The sequence below is a fragment of the Lagopus muta genome, chromosome Z, assembly GCF_023343835.1.
Source record: "Lagopus muta isolate bLagMut1 chromosome Z, bLagMut1 primary, whole genome shotgun sequence".
Classification (NCBI taxonomy): domain Eukaryota; kingdom Metazoa; phylum Chordata; class Aves; order Galliformes; family Phasianidae; genus Lagopus; species Lagopus muta.
The window spans coordinates 40,087,911-40,107,714 of record NC_064472.1 but is presented as its reverse complement, the minus strand read 5'-3'; the positions used below and the strand labels follow the sequence as shown (position 1 = coordinate 40,107,714).

The 19,804-nt window shown below is 41.9% G+C and overlaps 1 protein-coding gene across 5 annotated transcripts; it reads right to left on the bottom strand.

Moving 5' to 3' along the window:
* Positions 1-4,962: 4,962 nt before the first annotated feature.
* On the bottom strand, positions 4,963-14,947 carry IDNK (IDNK gluconokinase). Of its 5 annotated transcripts, none has more exons than XM_048930884.1 (5): positions 14,874-14,947; positions 14,174-14,204; positions 13,700-13,786; positions 10,535-10,578; positions 4,963-5,988 (listed from the first exon to the last, which is right to left on the bottom strand). In XM_048930884.1, the coding sequence occupies exons 3-5, from the start codon at positions 13,727-13,729 to the stop codon at positions 5,643-5,645; spliced, it is 420 nt and encodes a 139-aa protein (XP_048786841.1). In that variant the 5' UTR covers positions 13,730-13,786; positions 14,174-14,204; positions 14,874-14,947; the 3' UTR covers positions 4,963-5,642. The 5 variants fall into 5 exon arrangements, with proteins under 5 accessions (XP_048786841.1, XP_048786843.1, XP_048786840.1 ...); XM_048930886.1 differs by lacking the exon at positions 14,874-14,947 and adding an exon at positions 14,805-14,823; XM_048930883.1 differs by lacking the exon at positions 14,874-14,947 and adding an exon at positions 14,501-14,704.
* Positions 14,948-19,804: the final 4,857 nt, after the last annotated feature.

Sequence of the window (19,804 nt, the reverse complement as noted above, 5' to 3'; positions counted from 1 at the left end):
GAAGAACTCTTTTGAGTATGCTCTGAAGGGAAGAGTCTAAGGCATCTGATACTGAAGACTACTGCTTTATCTAAAGTTGGGGTAATGCAATAAAATACACTGCTGTGTGACACTGAGTAGCACTTGCTTGTATTTGTGTAGTTGTGGGCATTGTCACTGAATTCCTATGAATATTGGTTTGAATGATCTTTTGATGGTAATTATAACTTCAGTTTGTTTAAAAAAAACATTGCTTGCAAATGGCTTAAAATTACTAGCTAGCATAAAGATGCTGATCAAGAAGCTGGACACGAGCCAGCAGTGTGTGCTTGTCGCCTGAAGGCCAGCTGTGTTCTGGGTTGCATTAAAAGAGGAGTGGCCAGCAGGGAGAGGGGGGTGACTGTCCTCCTCTACTCAGCTCTTGGGAGGCCCCATCTGGAGTACTGTGTCCAGGCCTGGGCCTCCAGCACAAAAAAGATGTAGAGCTCTTGAAATGGTTCCAGAGAAGGGCTGGAGCACCTCTCCTTATGAAGAAAGGTTGAGGGAACTGGACTTGTTTAGCTTGGAGAAGAGAAGACTCTGGGTAGACTTCATTGTGGCCTTCTAATACTTGAAGGGAGTGTATAAACAGGAGGGGGAAGGGCTGGTCACAAGGGTGAATTGTGATAGGACAAAGGGGAATGGTCTTAAACTGAGACAGGGGAGGTTTGGGTTAGATATTAGGAGGAAATTTTTCACACTGAGGGTGGGGACACCCTGGAACAGGTTGCCCAAGGAGGCTGTGGATGCCCCATCCCTGGAGGCATTCAAGGCCAGGCTGTGGACGTGGCTCTGGGCAGCCTGGTCTAATGGTTGGCAACCCTGCACACGGTTGGGGGCTGAAACTCGATGATCACTGTGGTCCTTTACAACTCACGCAGTTCTATGATGAAGTTTCCATAAAGCAGTTTTGTGGGCAGAATCTGCACTATTTGACTCACAGGAGTTTGTTGTCGTGTAGCCTTGTCTTCTATTTTGGCAGTAAACAGATAGACAAAATACTGTTGACACATGATACTGAGAAAATCTATTGGTTAGCCAGCCTCTGCTTTTAGATTAAACTCTCATGAATTCACCATCATGAAGTAGTAAATAAATCAATTAATATTGAATATACAGGTAAGATGAATTTTATACGATCCAAACCTTTTCAAATGTGTTTGTTTTGGGAATTAAACTTATATTTCCTAACCCAGTGGTAATAAATCTGTATGGTATCTAACCTTCACAGTGACTTCGGTGGGTAGCTTCCATTGCATTTGACCATAAGCTGTGATAGGAAGTAATTGCAAGCAGTTCCTATAGAATAACCATTCCACTGTAACAGCTATTTTTGCAATAGCTTTTTTGTTAGGATCTTTAAGCAGTTTTACTTCACCTTATACTGTGCCTTACTGGGATCTTGCCTTAAAAAAACCGAGACCCCAGATCATTCATAAGATACACGCTTTTAAGAACACAGTCTGTAACAGCCAGAAAGTCTACTGTCAAATGAAAGAGTGACGTGAACTGGGGGAGAGGATGCTTTTTTTTTACCAGTGAACCTATATTGTGTGGATGTTTTCTTGAGACAACATCTATCACCACTCCCAAGTACTTGAGGTGCACCCTGCAAACCAAGACCTTGTATTTGAAGTGAAATTCTATTAGAATTGAAAAAAGGTGAAGTTTGACCTAAATTATACAGTGATTCCTTGAATTAAACCTACTTCCTAAAGTACAGCCATTATTTATCTACAACCAAGTAGTAGCAACACTAACTTCCTTGTAAATAGTTGTAGTACAGCGACCATCTACAGTATAGGGAGAATACTTCTTTTGTCAGAAAACAAAATAGCAGTAGGTGAAACAGAGTTTGTAAGTGCCGTCCCATTTTATTACCTCTTCAAAGGCAAAAGAGCACACTTGGTAGTATAATAGTGTTGCAATATTCCCGCTCACTTCCCCTGTGCCACAGTGTACCTTCCTGTGCTGCCTTAAAATTCTGTCTTCAGAAATACCTTCCCGGTCGTCCATTAGCAGTCTTACAGCTAACTCAGCACTTAAATATCTTGAAGTGTGCTGATGGCCTTTTGGACTGGGAAGAAAGGGTGTGAGTATCTGCTTCGTTCATGGCACTGAACAAATGAGATCTGATGCAACTACCTACCATGAACTGCTGTGCCTGGACATCACACTGCTGCTAGGGATGGTGATAGTAATGTGCAAAAAGAAGAAAAGGCTGAAAGTTACGGAAGTGTTACCTATGTTACCCATCTTATGCCATTTAAAAAATTAAAAAGTTGAAACAAAGCATTCAAATTAAACAACAGTGGTAGAGTATTCCTGGGAATGTGGCAGCAAGATGGGAACTTATTAAAGGACGTTTTCCAGTTCCTTTGGGTTAGTGTCTGCATAGTAACAGAACCATCTTACTTCAGAATTGAGCTGGCAGGCAACTGGGTCTGTTCCTTTAATAAGTTCCCTGTGCAGTTAGAGATGGCCTATTATTGGAGTTCAACGCTTTTCTTTCTTCAATATAACACTGCAAAATGCACATATTTTTTAGTTGTAGTGGGTACATGGGATGTAATGAGCATAGCATACATTCTTAAGAAAGGATTGCATATGCCTTCCGTAGAGAACTTACGCTCTTGGCTGAGACAGGAAAGCTATTTCCTTTTCCAGATATTTCTTCTTCATTTTTTGCTGCCTTTGTTAAATTAATTTCAAAATATGGACAGAAAGCTTCCATCCAAATAATCAGAGCTAAGATGCAATTAGTCTGAATAGAACATCCCTAATAACCTGCTAAATTCATTTTATTTATAATAATAAATGTACATATATGTGCAGAATTATTTGTGTGCTTAAATAAAACTGATGTAGGGAGACTGCCCTGGGATCTTCCCCTGCACACGTGCACTGCCTCATTAAAACGGGAGCTGCTGTGTGTGGTTAGCATGTTAGGTGACAGGTTGCCTCCTCCCTCTGCCCTGATGCACAGAATATGATGAAAGTAATGCTTTCTTGTCCTTCGAACTGTGATAGCACACTACTTACCAGGTTGAGAACTATTTCTTAAGCAGTATCCTCAAATAGTGGAGCTGGGGTCCACAGATAGTCCTGAGAAATGGGAGTCCAGTGATCCAGTGTTCTTTTCAAGCAGCTTCTGCATTCCTGCAACCCTGGCACGTGAACAGGCCTATAGGAACCCAGCAGGATTTCCCTGTAGTTGGGAAAAAAGCCAGCCACTCCTACAAACCACTATGCACTGAGCATTGCCAAGTTCAGATCTGTAGCACTGTGATGATGGTTTAAGAAATTGGATATCACAACAGCACAAAGGTGGTGCGTTTCCCTTTCAGCTGCTGATTACCTGCTGCTCTTTCTTGGAAAGGTGAGGTTGGTGTGGTTATTAGCTCCATTAAATATAACTGGATTTAGATGCTGTCAACTTCTAGTTAATGTGGAGGCAAGAATAATGGGGTGCAAAGGTGTCTTATTTTAATGCAGAGATGTAGGTGGGAATTGCTAAGGACACAATGGGCTGAAGTACTGAGCTAGAGTAATGGGAACTACAACTATCATTCATGACATAATTGGCATGTTAAATAGTTCTCTTAACATCCTCCCCTTTCAGTCTCATTTGAACTGTGGAAATATTTTGTTTTGTAAGTTAAAGGCAAATACATTAAAGAGTGAAAATGCTCCTGTTATTGAAGATAGAAATAGCCATACTTGAAGTAGTGTGAACTGCAAGAAAAAAAACATTGTTCAGAAAAAGCAGATTTCCAAACCAAGCTGTTACACCTGAGAGACCTGGTAAATGTCGAGCAAAATTTGCTGTTAATATCAGCTAATCTATGAGCATGGTGTGAAAATTGGACTCTAGCTTTTGAAGCACTCATGCTTGAAAACAGTGACCAGTTGAATTTGAGAGTCTAAATCATGACTGCAACAGGATGCAACTGCTTTCCCGCTGCACTGTAGGTCCTGAACCTAGTCTGTTGCACTGGGGGGGATACAGAGCGGGGAGAGGGGAAGGAAAAAAAAGTGGGCATAAATCTTTAATAGATGGCATATAGCAAGGATAGTCTTTGTCAAAAGCGGAGGCACCACAAGAGGGTGCCATTTCTTTGATTTTCATAGTGTCTGATCACGTTTCTGTTCTGGGTCACTTGGTCTGAGGCTGATAAAAAGCACCCAGATGTCTCTTGCATGTAGCTTTGCCTCTGAGAGCTCACAGTGCTCATTTATAGCACTGATCTAAGGGCAGGAATATGTACTGATATACCACAAAGCACTGAATACTAACACAAAATGAGAAGGCAAATGGTTTTCAACTAGCTGTTCAGGGAAATATAACTCCAAAGGTACTTTGAAGCATCACGTCTGTAATTCATCAGTCCTTCCAAAAATTTGCATGACACACAGCCTAATTAATGTGCAACAGCAGATGAATATGATGCTATCAGGTCTGACTCGTGGAATCTTTCCTACAGAAATTACCTGCGGAGTTTTCATAGTTAGGCTAGCTAAAAAAGTACCTTCTGTGTTATAAGATGTAAAGAGTTATTTTAAAAATCCAAACAGACCAAAAGAACACCTACATCTTCCAATCTTAATTCCATTGAGCTAGGTAATTGTATTTGGAAATTCCCACTGAAAAGGAAAAAAAAAAAAAGAAAAAAAGAAAAGGAAAATATTAGAAATTTTTTGCTCCTAAGTGTTAAAGTAGTTGTATGAAGATATATCCGTAAGAATGTATCGGAGTAGGCATAGCCTGTGGTGGGAGGCTGAAGTGTGCCAGACAAGAGAAAGGGAAGCGAACAAATATTTAAGAGAAGAAAAAGTCATTCAATCTTGCATCCAGTGCTACTCCACTATTCGTCTCATTATATACTTTCTAAAAATATACAGTTTATACATGAAAGACACTACTTAAGAGCCACAATGATGCCTCTGATATTTCATTTATTTCCATAACTTTTCATACAGTTGTATTTTGTATGTTACTTCACCACTACCACCACCACCTTTTTCCCTCTGTAGCTTCCAGCTTGGTATTCAGTGAAAGTATTAAAGAAGTGGTGAGGTCTCACTGCTCTGGGGAGGTTGGCAAGAACGTAAACACAGAAACTAGAGTGTTAAAAATCTGTCAGTGAGACAGCGACAGTGTCAGGCATGGAACTTCATCGTGTGTATTCCTGCCTTTTACACTTGCAGGAAAATAAACATACAGCTTCTAACAAAGCTATAAATTAATTAATCACTTGTTAGATATGCCTGTCTCCATGTTTGGCAGTAAAAATTGAAAAAGAAATTCAATTATTGTGCATGATCCTTGATGCGATTTTCAAAAGCAGGCTGTGTTTAGATACTAGCACAATTTTATGCTCACATTCTGAGGAATTTTAAAATTATTGACAGTTTTTTAAAGCTTCATTTTTTATGTCTTTTATAGAGCCATGATAAAAATACCAGAGTAGCAAACCAGTTCTTAACATTGTAATTCACTTAAATATTGGGAAAAAAATAGTTTCTTTGATTAACTTAAAAACAATTAAAATAACGCTTCATAAGCATGATGTTGCTAAGGGAATGTCTGCATGTATGAGTTAGAAACTTATTTTGGAAAAGCCTCACCCTGAAAAAATGGCTCTCTCAATCTCCAGCACTATCTCAGAAAGAGATTTTTCTAGGCTGACAGTAATAAAGCTTTCTGGTGCTGTAGGAGGCTCCAGAGCATCAAACTGAGACTGAAGTAGTTTCAGTGGCATGAAATGTCCTCTCCTCTTCTCCAGGCGGTGAGCAATGAGGTCTGCAGGACCATCCAGATGAACAAAGAGGATATTCAGTGCTGCATTTTCTCCTGGTTTCTCTGACTGACTGTTTCCAATTGCAGATGCTCCACTGACTAATATATGTCTATAAATTTTCTTCAGTGCTGAACAGGCCAGAACTGCATCTTGTCTAGATGATTCTTCTCTATCAAAAATGACAACAAACAACACACTGTCATGAGAGACAAGCCCTGTATCCTTGTAGAGGACAGCTTTGGGAGTACTGGCAGGCCACACCAATGCCGTGTGCTTCCACATGTCTGCAATTATGCTTCAATTATGCAACGGTGCAATTAACACACTGTTGAGTTGATTTTGGGAAGTTTCTGGAGTTAGGCAGCAGCTTTGGCTGGCATGTTATAAAACACAGTGGATCTAACATAATAATCGAGACAAATTTCTCAGGAAATGAACCCATCCTCTAACAAGATAAGATCACTTGGTATGCACATGGAAGCAGTGGCCACTGTGCAAAGCTAGAGCAAGAAGAGTGTGAGGAGGAGATCACATTCAGAGGAAAGTGGCTAGAAGTGACATTTTTGAAGAATAACTTTTGAGATGATATATGTAAGCAAAATTCCATACATTTTTTGAAAATAAGTGGCTGATGTTACGCATTGATTCCCTTTCCATCTACCCCTAATTGATTCTGTGATCCAAGAAGGAACATAGCATACTGGCAGCAGACTGTAAGTTAAGGGCAACTGTTGGCTGCAATAATCACCCTTTCCATTTGCAGTAAAGGTGCAAACGGGTGAAATGAGCCATGACAAGCTGTGCCAAGTGCCAATCTCTATGGTTTTCAGCAGGCACCTTGCCAGACTAAATCTCCCCCTCTCTTTATGTTTCAGACCCTAGGCGCTTCTGAATAGGCAGCAAATTGCCCCAGAGGTTGAGTGCCAGCAGTTTAGCAGACTTCTGCCACATGAAACTCAGAAAATGCATTCAGTGTCCAGATTATTGAAAAATTAAAAAGATATCTGATACTGGTGATAACTAAAAAAAAAACCAAAAAAAAAACAAGGAAACAGAGTGCAAAAATCAGTATTTGAACATTCTATAGAACTCTTTCAAGCTTCACAAAATGGTTGAGATTGGAAAGAGTCTCTGGAGGTCATCTGGTCTAAAATCCTGTGTTCAAGCAGGGAAACCTACAGCAAGCATCATGTTCAGACAGCTTTAGAACATGGATTGGGAGTCCACCAGCTCTGGGCAGTCTGCTTGCTGTTAGAGCTCAGTCACCCTTACTGTTCCTCTTATGTTCAGGAAAAACCTCTCAAGCTTCAGTTCATGGCCACTGCCTCTTGAACTGTTATGGTAACCACTTGAAAGAGTCTGGCTCTGTCTTCTTTGCAGTCCTCAATTCAGATATATAGCCACCCTGATGAAATCCCCCCCACACCTCTAGGCTCCATGATCCCAGCTCTCAGCCTTTCCTTGTAGGAGAGGTAGTCCTGTCCCTTCATCTTCACAGCCCTTTGCTGGGTTCTCTTCAGTAGCTCCATTTTTTACTGGGAAGCCCAGAACTGGACACAGTACTCCTGGTGTGGCCTCACCAGTACTGAGGGGAAGGATCACCTCTCTCCACCTGCTGGCAAAACTTCTCCTGAAGCACCTCAGGATATCATTAGACATCTTAGCAGCAAGAGCTCATTGTTAGTGTTCAGCTTTTTGTCCACTGCGACCTGCAGGGCCTTTCCTGCCAGGCTGCTTTCCAGCTGGGCAGCCCTCTGCATGTCTTGGTGCTTTGGACTGTTATTTTCAAAGCACAGGACTACATTGCTCTTTGTTGAACTGTCAGTTCACTTCTCCTGTCTAAGTTCCTCTGAATGCCAGCTTGGCAGTCTTGCATGTCAGCCACTCATCCCAGGTGGGTCAACTGCGAGCTTGCTTCAGGTATACTCTTGACCCAGATCACATATGAAGATGTTGAATAGGATCAGATTCAGTCTCTACCCATGTAGCACACTTCTAATTACATCCAAGTAGACTTTGTGCCACTGATCACCAGCTTCTAAGCCTGGCCTCTCAGACAATTTTCGGTCCAAATCACCAGCCCATACTTCATCATCTTCTCTATGAAGATCCCATGTGAAACACTGTAAAAGCCTCAGTTACGTTCAGGTAGACAATATCCACTGCTTTCCCCTCATCTACTAAGCCAGTCATTTCATCATAGAAGATTATCAGGTTTGTCAAGCATAACAACACCTCTGTAAATCCACACTCACTATTCATGATTCCTTTTCTTTCACATGCCTGGAAATGTTTTCCAAAACAAGTTGTTTTATCATATTCCCAGAGATCAAGGTGAGGCTAACCAGCCTGTAGTTCTCTGTGTCTTCCCCTTTCCTCTCTTCTTGATTATAAAGTATTATTTACTTTCTTCCAGTCATGAAGCACCTCTCCCTATTGCCATGATTGTTCAAAGATCACTTGAGAGTAGCACCAAAATGACATCTGCCAGGTTCCTTAGTGTTCCTTGTTAAATCCACTCTGCTCAAGTATTCTCTAATCTGCGCCTCTTCTACTAGGAGAAGATCCTCCTTGATCCAGACTTAACCACGGGCGTCCATGGAAAAAGCCTGGGATTCGTTTTAAAAAATATATATATCTAGTCTTCCTAGTAAAGACTAAATTGGTGAAGGCTGTGGTATAGACTGTGTCACTGCAACCTCTGCCCAGTCTGATATCAGACACATTTTCCCTGGTCTACCTTTTACTACTTATGTACTGACAGAAGCCCTTCTTGATTACCTTCATTGTTCCTCACCAAATTCAGCTCCAAACAGGCTTTGTTTTTCCTAACAGCATCCCTGCATCCTTAGACAGTGCTTCTGTATTCTTCCCAGGTTACTTATCTCTGCTTTCTCCCTCTGTATGCTTCCTCATTATGCTTCAGCTTTTCCAGGAGCTCCTTGTTCACCCACAGGCCTCTCAGAATTTCTGGCTGACTTTGTGCTTGCTGGGATGGACTATACTTGGGCTTGGTACAGGTGATTTATGAACATCAAGTTTTTCTGCACCCCTCTTTCCTCAGTGTCTTAATCCCATGGAATGCTTCCAAGCAGATTCTTGAAGTAAGTTCTCCTCAAGTACAGGATTGCACTCTTGCTTCTTACCTGTTTTCCCCCCACAGGAACCTGAATGCCACTATCTCATGGTCATTGCATCTAGAGCTGACTTTGAGCTTCACATCTCCGATAAGCCCTCCCTTGTTTGTATGTGTGAGATCCATCAAAGCATCTCTTCTTGCTGGCTTGTCTGTCACTTGAGTCAGAAAGTGTCACTGATGCTCTCCAAGAACATTCTGCATTGCTTATGTCTAGCTGTGTTGTTCCTAAAGCAGACACCCTCTACATTGCCAAAACATTGGTTTGCTCCTCAGTCCTCACCTGTAAGCTCTCAGCTGGCTCCTCAGCCAACTGCAGGCTGTATGCACTTCAGCTGCTCTCTCACATAAAGCGCAGCTCTTCCTCTCTGACTTCCAGACCTCACCTTCCTCCAGTGCAGTACTCAAACCGTTTGAGACACACCACCAAACCTCCATGGTTCCAACAAGATCACAGCCCCACAGCTGCACACAGTTCCCATGTTTATGTCTCATGTTGCACATATTAACCTGCAGACATCTCACAGGCACTCCAGTATTTCCCAGAAATGGTCTGTTGCGTTTTTCCCCCCTTCTTTTTCTCCTTTGGAATCATTCCCTACTGCCAGTTCCTTGCTTACATGCAAATGTTTGAACTGAAACCAGCTAAGACCAATCTTGCTTGCTTTTTATTCTCTGTTATTTACATCACTCCAGGCCCTCTTTTTGTCAACAAAGTGTTGTTACCCTTCACAAGACTGCTGATAACTCTCTCTCTCCTGTCATTCCTGCTTTAAAACCCACATTTCCAGGTTAGACATCCTTCAGGCAAAGACAGCTTTGCCTCACTAAACAAGCTGGACATAACTCTACCAGATGCTAATTATCCAACAAGATCCCACCATCAACAAAATCAAAACACCATTGCCAGCTTCACAACCAATTGTGGGAATGCAATTTCAGTGCCTTCCCTCTTACACCATTTGTCTTTTATTGGAAAGATTGAGAACACCAACTGGGCCACCATGCCCCCGATTGTTTTTTACAAAGCAATAAGAGTTTAGCATAACATATTAAGTTAAAGACAGGTGAGTTTAAAGCTACACATTTTACTATTCTCACCTTCAAGTTCAAGAAAACTTTGAATTACCTTTGCCTCTGAATAGTGGAGGTAGGATTATTTGAGGTTAGAAAGTATATAATCACTATAATACAGAGTTTAATAAAAAGCTGATCACCTGACAAATCTCTGAATACAAATATCTCTAAAAATTTTTATCCTACTATTATTGTCCTTATATTCTCTGTTATGCCCTTTTTAAGTAGATACTGTTGGGCTTATTATCCTTGAAATGATCCGTAGACGGAAGAAAAAAACAAAACTATTACTGGCAACAATTTTCCCAAAACTATTATTCAGGGATTATCACACCCTTAGAAATTATTATGGCACCTTAGATTATTGAAAATGGAATGCCTTTACTAGCTGCAAAAGTTTTTACATTACCGCATACATTTCTGTTTTGGAACATTTTTTGGTCTTGTTTTTTATTTATTTTGTCTTTATCCCAAAATTCCTTCAATCCAGAGGTTTTCTTACCTCCTCAGTATATCATGCAATGCACAAAGCCATGGAATCCTGTCCTAGAAACAAAACAAATTAGTTCAAAATTGTATGTGAAATGCATGTGAAAGAATCACATTTAACATCTGGAGCATTTATAAGCATTGATATGTATAGCCAGTTCATTTTTCATTGTCATCCTTCCTCATATAGGTTTGCTACCACTGCTTGCATCCTATTTATTACATACACCTGCAAATATCTTATGGAGGTAAAATGTTTTGAAGAAAATTCCCTCTTGCTACTACAATATAGTTCATAGAATCATAGAATCACCAAGGTTGGAAAAGATCTAAAAGATCATCCAGTCCAACCGTTCACCTATTCCCAGTAGCTCCCACTAAACCATGTCCCTCAACACAACATCCAGCCTTTCCTTGAACACCCCCAGGCTCGGTGACTCCACCACCTCCCTGGGCAGTCCATTCCAGTGCCTGACCACCCTTTCTGAAAAGTAATACTTCCTCATGTCCAGCCTGAATCTCCCCTGCCGTAGCTTGAAGCCATTCCCCCTGGTCCTATCACTAATGACACGAGAGAAGAGGCCGACCCCCAGCTCACTACAGCCTCCCTTCAGGAAGTTATAGAGAGCAATGAGGTCTCCCCTGAGCCTCCTCTTCTCCAGGCTGAATATTCCCAGCTCCTTCAGCCTCTCCTCATATGGCCTGTGTTTCAGACCCCTCACCAGCTTTGTTGCCCTCCTTTGAACACGTCCCACGGCCTCAATGTCTTTCTTGCAGTGAGGGGCCCAAAATTGAACACAATACTTGAGGTGCGGCCTCACTAGTGCTGAGTACAGGGGAGCAATCACCTCTCTGCTCCTGCTGGCAGCACTGTTTCCGATGCAAGCCAGGATGCCATTGGCCTTCTTGGCCACCTGGGCACACTGTCGGCTCATGTTCAGCCGAGAATCAATCGATACCCCCAGCTCCATTTCCTCTACGCAGTCCTCCAGCCACACCGCCCCAAGCCTGTAGCGTCGCCTGGGGTTGTTGTGGCCGAAGTGCAGGACCCGGCATTTGGCCTTGTTGAAACTCATTCCATTGGCTTCAGCCCAGCTCTCCAGCCTGTCCAGATCCCTCCGTAGGGCCTCGCTACCCCCAGGCAGATCCACACTTCCAGCCAATTTGGTGTCATCTGCGAATTTACTCGATGCCCTCATCCAGGTCATCAATAAAGATATTGAAGAGGACAGGCCCCAGCACCAACCCCTGGGGAACACCACTCACGACCGGTCACCAGCTGGATTTGACTCCATTCACCACCACTCTCTGTGCCCAGCTCTCCAGCCAGCTCCTTACCCAGCCAAGAGTGTACCCATCCAAGCCTCTGGCTGCCAGCTTCTGCAGGAGAATGCTGTGGGAGACAGTGTCAAAGGCTTTGCTGAAGTCTAGGTAGACCACATCAACAGCCTTTCCCTCATCCACCAGATGGGTCACTAGATCATACAAGGAGATCAGGTTGGTCAAACAGGACCTGCCCTTCATGAACCCATGCTGCTAGGCCTGATCCCCTGGTCATCCTGCACATGCCGCATGATCTCCCTCAAGACAATCTGCTCCATAACCTTCCGTGGCACTGAGATCAGGCTAACAGGCCTGCAGTTCCCCGGATCCTCCTTACGATTCAAACATAGTCTGCTCTCAGATAGCAGCATATACTTTGAATGGTTATCTCTTTTCCCTTCTCTAAAAGGCTGAGGCTTTCAGGAACTACTGCAAGGTGTTAAGACAGATCTAAATTTAGTTATCTGCGATAACTGTATAATTTTTATGCCAGCAGCAACCACAACTAAATGCACTCATAGCCACAGTTTTGCAACTCCTTTGCTCAGTAGTTTGGCAAAGGCAGTGTGAGTGATTGATTGGCTTCTTAATATAATCTGTTCTTAAACCTTAAGCTCTCAGCAACTTTTGTCATACCAGCTGAGTGATAAACTATTGATCCCATTTCACCTTTCTGTGCAGCTCTTACTGGATGAGGGCAGCAAATGAAAATATGGATAGATAAACACAACATTTTCTTGTTATTATAATTACAGGTTCACTTTCCACTGCCTTTCAAGGAGGCCTTTATAATTCTGCACCACTGATGTTACAGAAGAGATACTTGCTTGGTACCACACACCAGTAACACTGATCATTCAATTATGCAGTTCTGTTTTACATGACAATGGCTTTGGTGAACTTCCAGCTAGATGAAAGTTTTTAATAAATATTTAGAACGTTTTTTTATGTATTAAAGAACTCCCACGTTCAGCCTTATATTGCTAGAGATTTTCCACGAAAAGTTCTTAAAACTCATTTTAAGCAGGAGCACATAAAAAAAAAACTACGGAGTAACAACTGCAGTAACTGAAAGTGATTACTTCAATAGAGAAACGCAAAGACCTTTGTGTGTCTTAACATATTTAAGGCAGAAAACATGTAATCTAAAGTTCCATGCATTGATGTAGAGGAATAGCTCCCTGGGGTGCCCAAAGAAGAGCATGGGCAGCAGGTTGAGGGAGATGATCCTCCCACCCCACTCTGCACTGGTGAAGCCCCATCTGGAGTATTGTGCCTCCTCAATTCAAGAAAGAGAGAGCCCAGCAGAGGGCTACAAAGATGATGAGATGATGTCTGCAGCATCTCCCTTTTCCCTTCTGAGAAAAAGCTGAGACCTGAGACTGTTCAGCCTGGAGAGAAGACTAAAGGAGGATCTTATCAGTGCTTATAAATATCTAACGTACAGTCAAATGGATGAGGCCAGACTCTTTTCAGTGGTGCCCAGTGACAGGACAAGGGGCAACAGACACAGGAAGTTCCATCAGAACATGAAAATTGACTTTTATACAGTGAGGGTGACAGAGCTCTGGAATAGGCTGCCCAGGGATGTTGTGGAGTCTCCTCCTTTGTACTTATTCAAAACCCATCACGACAGTTTCCTGTGCAACATACTGTAGGGTACCTGCTTTAGCAGAGGGTTGGACTGGATGATCTCCAGAGGTCTCTTTTGACCTCTGTAGTGCTGTGATTCCCCTAAGCTACAGATCTAGGCAATCAACCTGTGTTTATAAAGGAAACACAATTTTTTGTAATATGATTTGACAGAGGCTGCAAAGATAAAGTACTCTACTCTTTCAGAATTCATAGAAATTACCTCATCGTTTAGTGGCATTCCTGCTGCCATCTTCTTTTTATTCTCTGGAGAATGATAGTCATCTGCATCATAGAATTTCCATCCCAGCTAAGAAAAAAGAAAGAAAGAAAGAAAGAAGGATCATTCGGCCAAATCAGATTTGGATAGATCCTATTGAGGATCCCAGAATTAATCAAGACACCTAAAATCTAGAGGCCTCTTACACTTCAGCATGAATCACCATTAATGCAGTGACTTTTACCACAACTACGAGCTCGGCACAACAGTAATGGTTGACACGTAATGTCTGTTCCTTCAAGACAATGTTGTGTTTGCAATAGCTGCCCAAACCGGCTTCAGTGAGCAGGCAGACTGCGCCGTGAAGCTGCCATGTTTGCAGCACGAGTAAGTGCCAGTTGTCCAAGAGCGGTGGGCTGCCGCACAGAGCGAAAAGCTAAGAAGTCACATCGGTAGAAGAACAGAATGCAGCCATACCTTTGCTGCCAAACGTGACCCAACCGTGGTTCTGCAAAGAAGCACAAAGAGCTCGTTATTCCGGCACCTCTGAGAGACAGGGCTCCCAGAACTAAACCTATCTATTTGGAGACAAATCTTTGTTTACAGCCGTAAAATAAAAGCGGGCGTGACTGCAAGCCCACGCTTCGAAGAACCAAACCAGAGCACCTCCCTTCCCCACCCGTGCCGCCGTGCGGAGGCTGAGGCCTGCTGCGGGATGACTGTGCCTGGCCGAGCCGCGGACGTCCTGCCGCCAGCGTCACGCCGGTTGCACCGCAGACCCTCGCCCCGCCGCCCGGCACCTACTTCCCGGAGCCGCTCACGCCCATGACCACCAGCAGCACCATGGCGAGCCCCGCCGCAGCCCCGCCCGTTCCGCGCGGCCCTCCTCTCCGCCGCCACCGCCCCTCAGTCCGGCCCGCCCCCGGCACAGAGGCGTCCCGCCGGCAGCCCTCCCCCGCCGTGCGGCTCTGCAGGCGGGCCGGGCGCTGCTGCCCGGTGTTCCCAGCGCTGCGCTCACAGCTCCCTAGGAAGCGCACGGCAGTTAGCGCTCCCGCTTATGTAACACGTCTGACAGGACTGTAGAGCGTGCACGGCTGTTTGTACATACCGCTTCCCCTTTGCTCACGGACTTCTGCCCTTCCATCATAATTAGCCTATTGATCCGCGCCGCGGTTACCTCTGCTCCGTGTGTTTAAAGGTTCACGAGAGCACGAGCTGGCACCGCCGCCCCGCAGGCCGTCCCGACCCGCTCCTCGTTGCCGCGGGAGCGGCTCCGCCTGGCGGCTGGGCGCTGGCATGCAGCGCTGCCCGGCCGGAGCGGCGAGGCGAGGCGAGGAGGCACTTGTTGTTCGCGGACGTTTAGTTTGAGTTTAACCCAGAGAATTCACGCTGTGCGGCCGTGACTTCAAATGTCACTTCTTCCAGTGCAGTCTCTATAGGAAAACGATCATCGTCGCTTTCCTATCTGGCTGATTTTCAGCTTTTTATCGTCAATTCTAGAGTGTGATCACATCTAAATCTACGTGAAGTGATTGCTGCCTGCTGCTGGTGCTGTGATGGGGAATGCAGCATGGCAGCAGCTAGGAGTGACAGATCTCCCCTGTGTGATTGGTGACAGCATCTTTGTGGAAAATGTTACAGTCTAGGCAGAGCATACAGATTACTAGAACAGGTGAGTGGAGCAACTGCTCTTTTCTTCTTGCCTTTTAGCAAGTGTTGTAGTATGTGTGAGTTGCAGGGAATATAAGTTAAGAGGCCTAGGTAGAGAAAGCTGAGGGATTGGCACTCGGCTGGGTGTGAGGTGGCTCAGGCCTGCAGCTCGTGCTTATGTGCTTGATCGCAGCAAGTGTAACGCAGAGATACTGCAGTCATTAATTCCTCCAGCACAGGTATCTTTGCCGTGTGAAGGTGGAAGCATTGCTTTGCTTGTGGGAAGGGGCATGCGGGTTTTTATGTGTTTTGGTTGATCAGCCTTGATGGGCACTTCTAGCGACTGAACATCTGGAAACTGCAGTCCAAAGTCTATGGAAAGGTAGACAAGCACTCAATTTGCTAGCAGAAAAAGCTCAGCCATCTCTCATTTCTAAAAGAATAATGGCAGGCAGGTGGTGAAAATAGCTGCCCCTTAGCTGATACTAAGGCATAGAGAGAGGAAAGGGGTACCCAGGAAGAACTGCAACAGTGCTCGGACACCAAAGGTAACTGTATCATAGTGAATGCTCTGCTGCAACTGTGTGAGCCAGCTGCTGACCTCTTAGGGGCCACTGTCATCAACAATAGATAGTAGATGGTAAGTATGTTACATTACAGGTACTAAACTGTTCCACAGCAGTGCTAGTTCTGAATGTTACACAGTCATTGTTACGAGAAATTTTGGTTTGACATAACAAAAGAGGTCTTAAATGAACAAGTTTAGTGATACAACATAATTAATGTTTATTAATGTTTATTAATGATTACATTTAACACTTCTGTTCCAAAATTCCCTTTCTGGTTCCTCTCATACACGTTGATAGAAAAGTTCTTATTTTTCAACAAATATCTAATAGACATTGCAATTACAAAATTGGTTTATTGAAATAGTTGGGAGAATTGAGTTTAAAGGAAAGTATCTCCATGTTTTCATTATATATATTTTCTTTCCATTCTGTTCCATTCTCAGTCCTTTTCCTTTCCCCATTCCCTTTCCCCCTTCCCTTTCCCCCTTCCCTTTCCCCCTTCCCTTCCCCATTCCCATGTGTAAGGGCTGCTTAAATGGTTGTGGAATGAATAGTTTCATGATACCCTGAATATACAAAAGTAAAGCAAACCTTAGAGATCTAATAGCAGGGATGATTCTTAATTATATATATAATGTTCTTCTTTTCTACACTTTTATATTAGTTCCCCCTTTGAAGGAGTAAAATTACTAAATTTCTAACAGTTAAGTACATTAAATCAACAGTTTCTCAAATAGAAGCCTTTCTCCAAAATTGGGATGATTGAGTCAACCTCAGTTTCTGAAACCAGAACAAATAATGGGACTTCTTATGAATTGAGCTGAATAAGAAATTCTGAAAGTACATTAAGTATCTCAGTCAGCATGATTCTTTTTCCTTTATGGAACACCTTGGAAATGTTATGAAAGATGAATGTCTTTTTTCTTTTTTTTCCCCCTGCTATCTGTCTCTGTCAATTCAACTAAGATTTCACATACCTATTAAGACTTTCTCAACAATGAGCCGACTCTTCCAAGTTATTAGACTATCACCTAAGCAGCCAGTCCTCAAATTACTGACAGACCATGATGATTACTTTAAGTTGTCCAGTGACTGAATACAAGTTATGCTTTAATAGCAGTATGATTGTGCTAAAGTAATTGAATTTTCCTGGCATCTTTTCAATTTATTGGCTGATTAATCATGAAACAGAGGGAAATGCTTCTTTAAAATGATAATTCTTGGGATACAACAGAACAAACTTGAAAATACCTGTGGTCATATTAACACTGGAGCCATTACTGCAACTGTTGTTCCCACTCCTGTAATTAAAATATTAATTATTCTGTCACAACAATATTTGAGATTTTGTTTGCTGCCTGTGCAGCAAACCTACCATGCACAACTGGTTTTGTTATAAATTATCACAACTTTGCCTGGTTTTATTGCTACAAAACAGAAGAATGGGTTTCTCAGACATCTTTTTCTTATAACGCTTGTAACTTTACATCTTGTAAGAAGCTCCATGCCAAGCTGAAGTGATGTCATATGGCAGCTATTTTTTGCATCAGTATATTTGCTGAAAGTCTTCTGTGGAGTTCTCTTTTACTTAAACTACCATGGGAATGCGTCCTCAGGGCTGTGTGAGCAGCAGTGCACTGTGCAGACACTGTGGGAAAACAGAGAGGGAGAAAACTAATCAAACTGTACAAACACAGGAGCCTAGAAATAATGTGAGAAGCAAGAAGATGATTACATTCAGATTTCCTTCAGATGTGGTTGACTTGATTTGTGCAAATATAATTCATGTTAATAACCTGCTGGACAGCTGACTGGATAAAACAAAAGGTTGTCCTAACAAAATCATACCATGTATGCTTCAGTATCCAGTTTGAGATGTGTTTAAACAAGTTATAGATACCTTCACTGAGGTACATGAGTCCGTTAGGTTGAGGTGAATGAGAATTTTCTTTCCAGTCCATCTTAGTTGCAGGCAAGAGGTTTATTTCTTTTCTTTTCTTTTCTTTTCTTTTCTTTTCTTTTCTTTTCTTTTCTTTTCTTTTCTTTTCTTTTCTTTTCTTTTCTTTTCTTTTCTTTTCTTTTCTTTTCTTTTCTTTTCTTTTCTTTTCTTTTCTTTTCTTTTCTTTTCTTTTCTTTTCTTTTCTTCTCTTCTCTTCTCTTCTCTTCTCTTCTCTTCTCTTCTCTTCTCTTCTCTTCTCTTCTCTTCTCTTCTCTTCTCTTCTCTTCTCTTCTCTTCTCTTCTCTTCTCTTCTCTTCTCTTCTCTTCTCTTCTCTTCTCTTCTCTTCTCTTCTCTTCTCTTCTCTTCTCTTCTCTTTTCTTTTTAATTTCCCCTTCAGCTTTTCTTTATTTAATAACATGGAGGAGCTTCATTTTAATCTTTGTTGTTTATTCACATATGTATATCTCTGGAAATTTATTCTGATGATGTAGTTCCATTGCAGAGCATTTGCCATAGTTGGCACAGGTGCCTTCTCCCTACTATTTAAAATTCGTATCTCCCTCATTGGCAGAGTATATAACTTGATTCTGAAGCTTTGATGTAGTTATACAAATAAGCTGTCTGGTTTCATGAATTCTGAAATACGTTTACATAATCAAAATGGGAGACAATGGAACATAAGTATCTTACAATGTTTTCTTTACCAGGTGAAATTAAGATTAAGTGATAAAGAGCAAAGAGTCAAGAATCTTAGAAAGTCAAAAGCTCTAGAAGATCTGACAGAAAACTCATTGCATGTTTCTAGCCCTTAAAGACTTTCTAAGCTACTGTATTTTAAAATGTTTGAATGGTATTTATTGTCTATTTTGTATTGTTTTGGAAGATTATTGGTCTTTTTCTTAGGCTCTCTGATAAGAGTAAGTGTTTGATACTGAATGCTTGGAAGTAAAAAAGGTTTATCATCTACTTAAACTAGTTGTCTAATTGTAGGGAAGGGTAACACAAAGAATTAAAGGATTCTAGCTTTCCTAGAAGTATATTTATTTAAATTTTCTTCCCAGAGATGCTAAGGATTTGTTTTGTTCAGAGTACTGTAAAAAGCAAAGTGAAAAGAAATAGAAAATAAGCAGATTCCCCCCCCCCCCCCCCCTTTTTCTAAAGAGCCTGCTTCCTCTGTTTGTAGTTCCTAATTGAAACTTATCACAACATGATGGAGAATGGCTATAAAGGAAGACAGGCCTCTTAACACTTTTTAGCAACATCCAGCATCACGAACATCCATTTCTTATAAAAATGAGGCTCAGATACACTGGGTAGTCCCAACTTTTTGAATATGAAATGAGAGAACAACTGTCCTTCAGGCAGCTTAAGTCCCAAATTACTTTTGGGGCTTAAATGAGATCCTGGATATTTGTTGACCACAAACTGATACGATATGTTCACTTTAAGTAGTGTCACTTATAGTGGGGTGTTTTGTTAGTCACAATTAGTCCTCATTATGAAGTAAATCAATGTCAAATTTTAACTGTGTGAATTGAACCTAAGCCAACATTTTTTAGAGTTTGTAATGCAGAGTAAGTCAATACACTGTCTAAACTTCTTTCTTTGTATTCTTTTTTTTTTGTTTCTTTTGTATGCTATATATGCACATTATATTGAAGAGAACAAAATGGATCTCAGCACCCAATAGAATTTCCTAGTACTGAGTATAAAATTAATCAGTCTGATGAATCTGCCAAATTGTCAGAAGTTTAGGACTAGTAAATTAAACTAAAGCAACTGTAGGTGTTAAAAATCACATTAAATATTTGTACATGCTACTTCATTAAATATTTTCATGCTGAAGTGCAGTGCTAGGGAGTATGTTGCACATGAAATAAAGAATGAGAGTTGTAAATAATTTTTCTTGTATTTCCAGTTTACAGGACAAAAAAAAAAAAAAAAGCCAA

Bases quoted from the DNA above. Each gene is read 5' to 3' on its own strand.
- IDNK (XM_048930883.1), bottom strand. From the start codon at position 14,541: ATGGTGCTGCTGGTGGTCATGGGCGTGAGCGGCTCCGGGAA. The intron at 10,579-13,699 runs GTAATTTCTATG...TTTTGTTTCTAG, and splicing joins GAATGCCACTAAACGATGAG to GACAGGATTCCATGGCTTTG. The intron at 5,989-10,534 runs GTAAGAAAACCT...CATTTTTGATAG, and splicing joins TTGCATGATATACTGAGGAG to AGAAGAATCATCTAGACAAG.